The following is a 13,336-nucleotide window of genomic DNA, read 5'->3' on the forward strand; positions in this document are numbered from 1 at the left end:
AACTTTTCCTATAACAAAATTTTGATGTAATAAAATTTTAAAGTTCAGTCAATGTCTTTGTTATAATTTCTTATGAAATAATTGGTTCACACATTATAACAACTTTAAACTTGTTAATAAATAATGACTTGGGTAGACTGCCCAGTCATATAAAATGACTAGAAATAATGGGGATTATTCTGGCCCAGTTTACAAACACAAAAATTATTTGCACAAATCATTCATCACTGACTCATCCTTAATCTATTCCTCGAAACGTTTGGGCTTTCGTACTTATCGTCCAGATCGGATACGATAACTTCAAGTAGGATTACGTGGAGATTGTGGTTCCGAAACAATAGCACTCTGAGAGCCTACTGCTGTATCGGATCCCTGTGAACTCTTTGGCTTATTGTCAATGGAAATTGCTTGTTTTGGTTTAAAGTTTTTCTCCTTTGAAATAAGAATGTCCTTCCGGTTTCTACGGCATTCCCCTTCTGGTGTGGTCATCCATTATGATCGGTTTTCGTTCTTCATCACATAACCCGGTTTCCATTCATCTTTGTGTCAGAATCGAACAGCTTGTCCCATAGAAATCTTTGGTTGATCTGGAGCTGAGCGATTGAAATAATATTGTTGTCTCCTTTCCGCTTCCTTTCGATCCTTGACGACGTCTCTGGGTTTCACCGTTTTTGGTCTAAGTTGCCTTTTGGTAACAGGTAATATGGATCTCAACCCTCTGCTCATCAATAACTTAGCTGGTGATTCAATATCCGTTGCTGTGTTCCTGTATTCCAGTATGGCCAAATAAGGGTCACTTCCATCAACTCTCGATTTCTCAAGTAGTTGTTTTACCGTTTGAACTGTCCTCTCTGCAAGTCCGTTAGCTTGTTGATGGTAAGGACTAGAGGTAGTATGCTTGAAGTTCCAATCCTTAGCAAATTGTCTGAATTCCTGTGAAATATACTGAGGCCCATTGTCACTCTTTACTTCATACGGAATGCCATGTCTCGCTAACATGGACTTAAGTCTGTCAATCACAGTTCCACTTCTGGTGTTAGGTAGTTTTGCAACTTCAAAATATCTGGAGTAGTACTCGGTAACAATCCAGTAGTCACTGTTGTGTAGGCTGAACAAATCTGTTCCTACGACTTGCCATGGTCCTTCAGGAATGTTTGTCGAGACAAGAGGTTTCTTAGGATTTTGATTGCACTGTAGAGTCAATGTCTCTATTCGTATTTGGCCAGTATACAATGTTTCTAGCTCGACGCTTGGTTTTCTCCATGCCCATGTGTCCTGTGTGTAATTGTCGCAAGATTTCCGGCTGAATATCTCACGATTCTTTCTCCCTTGAGAACAAGTCCATCTACCACAGTAAGATTTTCTTAATTACAGATTGTAACTGTATATTCTAACTGCAATAATCCTCACAAGATGAAACACACCCTTTAAGTCCGGCTTAATGGTGGCTTATAGGTCCTTAATGGTGGCTTAATGGTTGTCTTTAAGTCACCATTAAGACACCATTAAGCACCTTTAAGTAACATTTACACCACCATTAAGTTACCATTAAGCCAACTCAACGTCCTTAATGGGTGCTTAAATGTAGCTTAATGGTGGCTTACAGGTCCTTAATGGTAACTTTAAGACCACCATTAAGTCACCATTAAGCTACCATTAAGGTAGACTTACAGGTGCTTAATGTCCAAACTCCATTAAGCTACCATTAAGCTACCACTAAGCCACCATTAAGCCAACATTAAGTCACATTACGCAGTCGATAATATTGTTTATATGGGTGAAAAATTATTTTTATAGTGATTTGTTATCAATATTATAAATGTAGAGTTCGCTTATATCTTGATTTGGTAGAAATAATGATAAAGAACGAAATTCAAAATCCAAAATTAAAAAAAAAAGTGCCGCAGTCGGGGCGCGATCCCATGCCCTTAGGGTTGGAAGGCGAACGCCTTATCCATTAGTCTATCGCCGCTCTTGAAAAGGTATTGAAAATATTATATATTTAACTTTTATTTTTTTCAAAATTTGTTTGGACTTGGAAAAGGTATTTACTAGTATTTTATTGAACATTTCCAAAAGTCTTCAATTGATTTATTAATCAAAATAAAAACAATTTTATTTGTGGATCTTAACAAATTAATATATATTTCTACACTGAGTTCGGCTTTTAGATTGATGTAATGTGATTGAGTTCTTCGCTCTGTTATTCGAAAATTTTCGAAATGTAAGCATTAAATCATGATTGAAAATAAATTAATTATAGATAAAACACAAAAGTCTATCATCGAACAAGAAAGAGGAAAAATAGTTTCTACTATTATTTTTAATATACTGCGGATATTAACGGTATCTGTGTCAACAATTTAGTGACAATCCTCGCGTAAGTGTTACCTGGTTAATTACGTTTGCAAAAACTTTTTTTAGAATATCATATTCAGTTTCAATTCTTTTTGTATCATAATGGGTATCAAAATAATTGACTTTTTACGATGAATCTTAATTTTTAATTTGTTATATGCTTGCGTTAAATTTAAATTTTTTAGAAATAATTTATCATTAAAATCTGTCAGCGTACGTTGTGTATGTATAGTTTCCTGTTAGTTAACCGGGGACGGGGGGACTCCTAATTAAGGTCTCTTGTCTGACCAGTCGGTTTACTGTACACTGATCATCTGTTAATCTTACCCCGTTTCTCAATGTGTATACATCTGGTCGGATGTCATGTTTTTAGTCTGATCGGCCGTTCCTCTGAAAATCGATTTTGAAATAACAATCATTGAAGACCTACTAGATTTTGACAGATACTTACCGCTGCATTATTAAAAAAAAATAACGAATTAATTAGAATTATTCATGATGTAAAAGCCATTATAAAGTTTTTCATGGTAAAAGTCAATCTTTGAAAACTAAACATTTGTATACCAGTAGCCCCCCCCCCCCCCCCCCTAAAAAAAGGACAGAGATTTTTTTCATGAGATTATATAGTTATATTCCTGTGAATTCTGTAGCGGAATGTTTCTTTTAACACATGAAATAAAAATACCATTTTGTTTTTAAAAAGTAATTTATATTTTGTGTTCATGAATATAGATAATTTTAAGAACAAATTGATTTTTGGTATGTAAATTTAAGATAATTCACAAGGACTTGCTCACGGTGTGTAATAATTATTCATTTTTAAAAATCATAACACTAAAAATAAAAACAACGCATGTAATAATGATTTATTTAAAAAAAGTAATATACGGTTCTGATACAGGATGTCTTGTTTTATTATCACTGTAAATGATTTCAAGAAAAAAATAGACACCTCGAGCAAGCTACTGTGGCTATTAGCTAACTTTGTTCCCAGCGATCAAGTTTATGCATGTTGACCAAAAATTCGTAGAAAATATGATCGAGACAGAATTATGAGTTGGAGTAGATTTTGCGCAAATGATATTAAAATAACTAAATGTTAGTTAAAGATTCTATATATAAGATGCGTAAAAGTTTTATGAGGGTTGACCATTAAGTCACCATTAAGCTCAGCTTAATGGTGGCTTAATGGTAGCTTAATGAAGTTTGGACATTAAGCACCTGTAAGTTGCAGCTTAATGGTGGCTTAATGGTGGCTTAAAGGAATTAACTTCTTTAAACCACCATTAAGTCACCATTAAGCTACCATTAAGCGATTGCTTAAAGGTGGTCTTTCGTCTTGTGCCTATTCTGAACCAATGATTCGCCGAGTAATTACCGGTATCAGAGAGCATAATTATTGTGCGAGTCTGATATGTATTTTTTTTAATTTTATTCTAGACACAGTACATATAAATATTTATTTATTTTTTAATTATTAACTGACTTAGTATAATCACGCATCTGATATGCACTACATATGAATGCACGATTAAGGAAAAACGATCTTGTATCAACAATTTAAATGAACATGGTTTAAATAAAAATCGCAAGTAGAAACAATCAAGTAATCCATTTATTAAAGTGTGTTTCCTCTAAGCGTAACATAATAATAGTCTATTGACCTTTTTATAATTAATATAATTAGGATTGAAATAGAAACGTTATTGTACATTTTTTTTTGCTGGACACGAGCACGTTATTATTTAATTGTAAGGCATCTTATTAGTTTAAACATCTGTATGCAAAGAATTACCAGTATTAGTTTTTTGGAAATGTGCAACAAATATTTCAAAAGGAAATTGATATAATTTTATTTAATAAAGGGAATAAAAATGTTCTCCTTGAACACGTACAGTAAACATCGTGTTACACGGTGCAGAGAAACGCTGACTTCAAAGACACCGACTTGGTTAGAGGTCCAAGCTAAAGCGTGGACTTGTGGTCCAAGGGGCCCCGTGGTTTTTTTTTAGGATAACTCGTGGCAAGTACTGTATTGTGAAAAGGCCATTGGTTTTCTCTGTACAGTAAAAGTGCATTTTGTTTTGATAAAAATGTCTCCATAATTCGCAGTACAACTAATTGGTCCTTAAAAAGATAACGATTCCATCAACTGAATTGAACTAATCAATAATATTTAAGCGTTTCATTCCATTACCATTAGCCATTTAATTACGAGTAAACTAAATATATCATTTTAGCAAAGAGAACCTATTAAATTATTTTGCATTCATTATTAATGAAGGGAGTAGTATTTCTAAACGACACTTTGTCTACTAAATATCAAAGGAAATGAAGCTAAAATATTACATATCATCTCCCAAATATTAATGTTTAATGGGTTTCTCATACATATTTCAATACACACGGAATTTAAATTAGTTTAGGGAAAAGGGATCGTTAAGAAAAGTCTAAAAATCAATTACTAAATGTTCGATTTTTTTAACTTCAAAAACATTATGTAAAATTGGCGATGTTTAAGAGCAATATTCCGTGACTAATTATACAATTTTAGTATTTTTTTTCATTTAAAGGTCAGACGATACGTTCCTAAAATGTCTGTTATGTATATCTTCATAATATTGTAACCTGTACATTATCTGAGTACTTGATAAATATATTAATTTAATTATTTATAATATAATAATTTTCCTTTAACCTATCTGGGTTATTCTATTTTTTCTTTAATCAAAGAATATACTGTAAACCAACTTTTATTCGCGTGCGAGAAATTTTTGTGATGTTCGCGAGAGCCTCGTCATCGCGAATATTTCTCGCCGCGAACCGGTCTTCAGGGTGTATGTGCCTATTAACAACAGAACAAAAATAGGCTTGATCGCGAAAATTAGTCGTCGCCAACTAGTTTATCGCCGGTAAATCGCGAAATAAAGTCGTCGCGAATAAAAATCGGTTTACAGTATACAAGCGTGGTTAAATTATGACTTGGTAACAAAGTACCGTGTACCTCTAGATTGCCCCAGGTTCCTATTGATGGCGGATAGTAGGAGTTTCCTTCTTATGCAGATCTACACCCCCAGTATCTTGCCTCTATTCCCCGGGTTTCTTGCCACTGGTGCAATGTTTACTAATTTCTTATATTCACCTTTTCTTATTCTAAACCAAATTCTTCTACTGCTTCTTCTTTGGAGCTTTGCATACGACTGACAGACCCTGACACTTTCAGTGCGTTCTTATCTATACACTTTGGTCGAGTCTATTTCAACTCAGACAAAGGGACAGGTTATTCCATTTAACCCTAATTCTTGGTCTCCTTAACGTTTATAGTTACTATAGTTACCACAAATCATTAAAATATATAAAGAAAATACACAATATTCATTACTCTCTGATTTCTAGCGATATTGCTGCGGGAAATTATCAAACTTGGTTTTAATATTTAGTATGCGATTCAAATACAAATTATAAATATCAATAAAAGTTTAAAAAAAAAAAACAACAAGAAATTCACCAGGATTCAGAATAATTTATTGTTAACCATACATCTGGCATGCATCGGACAAAGGGTAATCTAAACAAAAAAATGTCAAAACTTCATCACCATGCTTTGGTATTATTGTAAAAACAATGGAACCCTCTAACGTGTTAAGAATAGTCATTCGTCTGAATAAAATTGAAGAATTTGTTTCCAATCCTATTGCTAGAACATGCCTCTGGGTTTTTTTTCCAATTAGAACTTAGATTTTTGCTTCAATTGGTTTACAGGCTTATATATTTTTAATGTCAAAAGATTCCGACATTTATTTGAGTTAATGTGGAAGCCCCCATCCCCCTCTCAATCTCTCTTCTATCTTTCTTTGAAAAAAACAGACTTTACGAGGGTATTTCCCTTTTTAAAAAGTAGCTTCGTTAGAAAACTAAACAGACTTCTGCTCGATTTCCCTTCATTAATTAAAAGAGGGATATGGAAATAACGAACAGTATTCATTCTCAACGTCCATTTAACAATATACAAAATAAGAGCGGAGCAAACACGGACCTCCGAAACATCAGAGGTGGAATCAGGTGCCATGGAGGAGTGAGCATCCCCTGCCGACCGGTCACACCCGCCGTGTGCTCGTTGTCATAATCAGGAAATAACGGAAAAAATCCGTCGTCAATTCAGTGTATAAATAATGGACTAACAATTGGTATGAAAAACGTCAGTCAGCATTTCATTCAATGATAAATTGTATTTGCTGACAAGGTCATTGTATCGACCATAGAATTTACGAAATGATGACTTTAAACGAGACTGTTGATATTCTTGTTTCATCAACTTGTTTATCAATAATTTACCTCGATTAAGAAATTGTTCATACGTAGAGCATGCTCTTGCGTATCGAATCAACTGAGATATATACAGTATAATTTGTCCAAACCGGCTACCGCCCGTTCCATAAAATTTGGCCGGTTTAGACAGAATCCGGAGTGCAGGAAAAATGCAGGAAAACATTAATTTTGAAAATTTCGTTGTTTATTTACAAGTTCATTATTATACATGATATAAAATATAATTAAATGACGAAACCAATCAATATTTTGGAGTCAAAAAATTATAAAATAGTCTCTTTTGACTTACTGTATTTTCTTGTTTTTCACGAAGATTGAAAGTCGGGTGAAGTGTAAACTAAATCAAAATCTACAGGCACGCATAATATAGGCCTACTATATATCAAGCGAATCATGTTTCGCTTGTCAAAGAGCTCATTCAATGTAAAAAGAGTAATGCACAATTATTTACGATGTGCTAATTATTAGATTGAACTTTTAATTTTTATGTAAAAAATTACGTCTTCCCCCACAGTATTATGGCGCCATTTTGAAATGCGTCCGATTTTCGATCCCGATTTATATATTGATTTGTAAATCGCGTACATATTTATTTTTTTGTTATAATGTTGTAAAAGGATCAAGTTAAAACAAAATTATTATTTTTTAATTGTAATTCAATCATAAACTAGTATTTTTTTTTCAACTGGGCTGTGTCACCGCTGCAATTCACTGAGTTCGTTTCATGGCACTGCTAATGTAAACACAGATTATCAAATCCACCACGAAAGGTGTTAATTGCTTTGAAGTAACTCAGGTGTGGCCGGATTAGAGGAAATAATTACCGTTAATTATGAGCAGTTGGGACCAGTATGGCCGTTCGGAGTACAGAATAGACAGTATCCGGATTACACAGAATTTTTTCTAATGAATTTGTGGAAGAAGTGCATGGGACTAAAATTTATAGACGGAATGGACAAAAATCCGGAGTACACAGAGTCCGGATTAGACAAATTTTACTGTATACTCCGTATGCAGGTGATGAAGGTATATTGCTACATAAGTAAGGGAAGTTGACGATAGAAAAGTTAAAGTCATCACGTTTATCATATAGCTTGGTTGTTAGATTACCATTAGTGTCTTTTTCAAGTAAAATATCCAAGTAAGAAGCAGAAGTGTCAGACTCTGTGGTATCTTTTATCTCAAGCTCACCAGGATATATCGTGTCGACGTAGGAATGGATAAGATTTTGCATAAATTCTGCTTCATATGAATATAAAAATAAGTCTGCTAATAACGGAGAATAATTTGTACCCATTGGAATTCCAATAGATTGTTGGAATACCTGGTCTCCAAAAACCACATAGATATTGTCAATCAGAAACTCAAGCACTTTCTTGATGTCAATTTCAGAGTACTTATGTGTGCAATCAGAATCTGTTTTAACAAAATAATTTTTCAAATGACCAATGACGAGGTAAGTAAATTTACGAGTTCCAATTTTTGTTGAAGAAGCAGCTGTCAATGATATCAAAAAGCCTGGATTTTAATTTGTCGTGGGGAATTGTTGTGTATAAAGTTGAAAAGTCGTAAGTTTTTAAGCTGTTGATTTCTGTAAAGTCTTGTGATTTCAAATTGTCCAAAAGTTCTTTAGAATTTTTAAGTATCCACATCTGATTTACACCACTTCTTGAATATATAGTTGTACAGTACTCTTGAAGTCTTGAAGAATGAATCGAAACACAATTGAACATTGTCTGTTGAGTGCCAATGTGATTTCCTTAATAATAAGTGTAAGGAATAAAGTTATCTCATGAGTCAATAAGAAAACTATAGGCTAATGTTCACTTGTAATACCTCAGCTCTGATGTGCACAAATTTCAAGCATCTGCTATGAGTAGTTGATGAGAAAACTACGACAAAAAATGGCATGTATAAAACGGACAGAGGCACATATTAACAGGAAGTTGAGATAGCATTAGGAAAAAAAAATGAATACCAGAACACGGCATGCCTAACCAAATAGATTGTTGCTGAAAACAAGAGGCCCATGGGCCTTATAGGTCACCTGAGCATCATGCAACAACATTCAAAAGATTAAATTTGGTTCAAGTTTTAAGCTAGATGCTATGGCATCCACAATTTTGAAAGAGGCAACATTGTTTATCATAACTATACACTTAGCAATTGTTTTGTTTGTTTACTTAATACCAATAAGCAGGGTAGGGGAACAAAAAGCATGTCAACTAATCAGTAATATTGAGCAATAATCAGGAGTGCTCCTTAACCACACATTAACTCCTGACCCTAGGTCTACACATTGCACAATTTTTGAAAAGGCACACTTGCTTATCACAAATCTTTGATTAATACCAAGGAGCAGATTTAAAACAATTTATTTTCAGTATATAAGTAGAGCCCCCCCCCCCCCCCCCGATCCTCCCCATTTTGGTATCCCTGACACTGGGGCCTTTAAATTCACATTCCGTGAAGAGGAGCCCATCATAACTATGTAAATAGTTCATCTTCTTATTACCCAGGAGTAGAGAAAAAGAGTTTCATAGATGTAATATATTTTCACCACATAATCATTATAGAGCCACATACTAACACCTTAACCCCTGACCCTGGGGCCATAAAATTCACAATTTTGGTAGAGGCACTCTCCCTCATCTTAACTATGAACTTAATTAGTTTATTTAATACCCAGGAGAAGAGAAGAAGATTTCAAAGAAATAATGCATTTTCACTATTTAATCAATAAACCCCGCCCTAACACCAGAACCCCTGACCCTGGAGCCATGAGTTACACAATTGTGGTAGAGGCATTCTTGCTTATCATAATTATTTACTTTGTTGGTTTATTTAATACCTAGGAGCAGAGTAGAAGATTTTCAAAGATTTAATGCATTTTCACTGTATAATCAATAGAGCCCCGCCCTAACACCAGAACCCCTGACCCTTGGACCATGAACTTAAAATTTTTGGTAGAGGCACTATTGCTCATCATAACTATTTACTTAGTTTATTTTATACTCAGGAAAAGAGTAGAAGATTTTCAAAGAAATAATGCATTTTCACTATATAATCAATAGAGCCCCGCCCTAACACCAGAACCCCTGACCCTGGGGCCATAAAATTCACAATTTTGGTAGAGGCACTATTGCTCATCAAAACAATGAAATAAATTAGTGTTTTAAATACCTAGGAGCAGAGAAGAAGATTTTCAAAGAATTAATGCATTTTCACTAAATTATCAATAGAGCCCCTCCCTAATACCAGAACCCCTAACCCTGGGGACATGAATTTCACAATTTTGGTAAAGGACTCCATGCTGTTTACAACCATACCAACAGTTTGACTGCTTGATGTCTGGAAGTGAAGGAAAAGATTTTAAAAGATTGAACTAATTTTAGTGGTTTTTGCCCCATCCCTCAGGCCCCAGGGGGGCAGGGATCATGAAATTCACAATTTTTGTTCCACTTCACCCACATATGCTATATGCCAAATTTGGTTGAAATGGGTTCAGTGGTTTTAGAGACGAAGTTGAACATGTTTAAATGTTAACGCACGATGCACACCGCACGACGCTCGACGGACGACGACGGACAAAAACAGGTAGAAATAGGTCACCTGAGTTTACTCAAATGACCTAAAAACTGCATATGCAATGAATTGTTGCTCAAAAAACTGCAGCAAAAATTCTCATTGCCTGACGTCACGGCGTCATTCTATATAAGGACTGATATTCGCAAAATCCGAAACTTATAGATTATACCTTAAGAGCTAGATTTTGTACAAGATTATTTACGTAGTAATTCTTTACCTGTAATTTAAAAGAAACGGTTTTCAGGAAAAAAAGAGTGATATTACTGATGCAAAAAACTGTAGTGTTTCCCTAAATCATGTTGCATGGAACGATTTTCCATGTGATTCACCGTTTGAACATGTCCGTGTATCTTTTTTTTTCTGCATTTCTATAATACTGGATCAGTCCATTTATATTCTACGAAAGGGGCTAATCGCTTTTTTCATGCCAAATGTCACTTCTTTCTTCGCGCCTTTTCCTTGGATTGTTCTATTGTAAGACTGGGTGTTTTAACTTCCATGGAATTAAGAGTTTATCCCTATAACCTATTTCAGAAATTCTATCTTCAAATGAATGTTTAGCTCATTCTTTTAAACAGCATATCGTTTAATATACATGCATCGGTAAATGGACATGAAACATAAAAAAAGAGATCTAATTTGTTTCCCGATCCCCCGGTTGGTTTATTCCATAAATGGGCTAGTCCAATAATAACAAGAGGCCCAGGGGCCACATCGCTCACCTGAGCAATTGGCTAGGAAAAAACACAGTTCATATCAGAACTGAAAGTAAACTGAGGGGGGGGGGGGGCGCTTGAATTTTACACCTCCCCCAGGGGGTCGTGATTTGAACAAACTTGAATCTACACTACCTGAGGATGATTCCCTATAAATATAACGAAGCCTGGCTTTGAAGTACTTGAAAAGAAGGTTTTAAAAGGTTTCCCTATATGTTCCTATGTAAAACTTTGATCGGCCATTTTGGCCCCACCCTTCCCCCGGGGGTCATGATTTGAACAAACTTGAATCTACACTACCTGAGGATGATTCCACATGAGTTTCATCTTTCCTGGCCCAGTGGTTCTTGAGAAGAAGATTTTTAAGGAATTTTCCTATATATTCCTATGTAAAACTTTGATCGGCCATTTTGGCCCCACCCTACCCCCGGGGGTCACGATTTGAACAAACTTGAATCTACACTACCTGAGGATGATCCCAAATGAGTTTCATCTTTCCTTGCCCAGTGGTTATTGAGAAGAAGATTTTTAGAGAATTTTCCTATATATTTCTATGTAAAACATTGATCGGCCATTTTGGCCCCACCCTACCCCCGGGGGTCATGATTTGAACAAACTTGAATCTACACTACCTGAGAATAATCCCACATGAGTTTCATCTTTCCTGGCCCAGTGGTTATTGAGAAGAAGATTTTTAAGGAATTTTCCTATACATTCCTATGTAAAACTTTGATCGGCCATTTTGGCCCCACCCTACCCCTGGGGGTCATGATTTGAACAAACGTGAATCTACACTACCTGAGGATGATCCCACATGAGTTTCATCTTTCCTTGCCCAGTGGTTATTGAGAAGAAGATTTTTAAAGATTTTTTCTATATATTCCAATGTAAAATTTTGATCGGCCATTTTGGCCCCATCCTATCCCTGGGGGGCATGATTTGAACAAACTTGAATTTACACTACCTGAGGATGATTCCACGTGAGTTTCATCTTTCCTGGCCCAGTGGTTCTTGAGAAGAAGATTTTTTAAAAATGCCATTAATTTTTCTCTAATTCATAATTATCTCCCCTTGGAAAAGTGCCTGGCCCTTCATTTGAACAAACTTGAATCCCTTCACCCAAGGATACTTTGTACCAAGTTTGGTTGAAATTGGCGCAGTGATTCTTGAGAAGAAGATGAAAATGTGAAAAGTTTACGACGACAACAACGACGACAACAACGACGACAGACAACGGACAAATTTTGATCAGAAAAGCTCACTTGAGCCTTCGGCTCAGGTGAGCTAATAAACTACGTATTTCTACAGCCATGGTCTCCAGATGCATAGACAATTATATGTCCCTGTTTAGATGCACACAATATATGCTGAAAGGAAAAAGAAACGCATAATAAAATTTTTACTAATATTAAAACTATTATGTCCAAAATGTTTTTCCAGTATTGTTATCAAACATTTTAATTCAACTTTAAACAAAAAGTAACCGAAATCTTGTGTGATTTTGACTGATAATTCTTGAGTTGTTGAAATAGATATGTCGATACCCCCCAAAATTAAAATAAAAATTCTCATCATCTCCCGTGCGCATCATTAACACCCATGATTTTCTTGTGCATTGAGTTCACCAGAGCATTTATCTTTCTCAAGGATTATCATTCAAGCCTTCCGGCGGTAGTCTTAATGATTGAAAGTACCTGTATTATTCCAAAGCCAACAAATCCCGCCGCCCAATGAATCCCGCGAATTTTCGATTTAGGATAGAATTTACAGAATCTAGCTGATTTGGTACACTTGAATGATTGTAAGGAAGTCTCGACAAACACTTGCTACATTTTCTCAGCATGAACATGCTAAAAACATTACGCTTATTGCGCGTACGTACGTACGTACGTACGTGCGTACATACGTGCGTAAATTTATCTTTAAATATAAATTTAAAAAAATTCTTTTATATCTTTAGTTCACATCCAATAGCTTACAATGACGTCATATTTTATAGGCAAGTGCAATATTTGGTTCTAACGCGAACATTCCCAAGTACATTTTCATTTGAATATTTGGAATGCAAAATCAACATTTGTGGTAATTTACATAAGATTCAACAAATCAATATTTCGATGAATGAAACATACGGTGTACGTAACCTTAGCCAATCATGTTTGATAGCTCATGTATATATTGATTTTTATATCTGGCGTTTGGTATTCGACATTGCAAATTTCTAAAGATACCCCACAACGTAGCCACTTGCTTTAACCACAAATTACGACATGGGCGCCCTTTGTGCATTTTTTTTTAGTTTTGGATTTTTTTTTTACGTTTGCCAGTCTACCATTATTTCGAGG

General features: G+C 35.1%; 1 protein-coding gene across 1 annotated transcript; it reads right to left on the reverse strand.

The window, feature by feature from the left end:
* Positions 1-546: 546 nt before the first annotated feature.
* LOC134238157 (uncharacterized protein K02A2.6-like) lies at positions 547-13,326 on the reverse strand. Its single transcript, XM_062720273.1, has 2 exons — positions 13,310-13,326; positions 547-1,345 (listed from the first exon to the last, which is right to left on the reverse strand). Exons 1-2 carry the CDS (start codon positions 13,324-13,326, stop codon positions 547-549), a joined length of 816 nt encoding a protein of 271 aa, XP_062576257.1.
* Positions 13,327-13,336: the final 10 nt, after the last annotated feature.

The sequence above is a fragment of the Saccostrea cucullata genome, unplaced genomic scaffold (assembly GCF_032062105.1).
Source record: "Saccostrea cucullata isolate Sc308-1 unplaced genomic scaffold, CSIRO_AGI_Scuc_v1 ctg4312, whole genome shotgun sequence".
NCBI classification, from domain to species: Eukaryota; Metazoa; Mollusca; class Bivalvia; order Ostreida; family Ostreidae; genus Saccostrea; species Saccostrea cuccullata.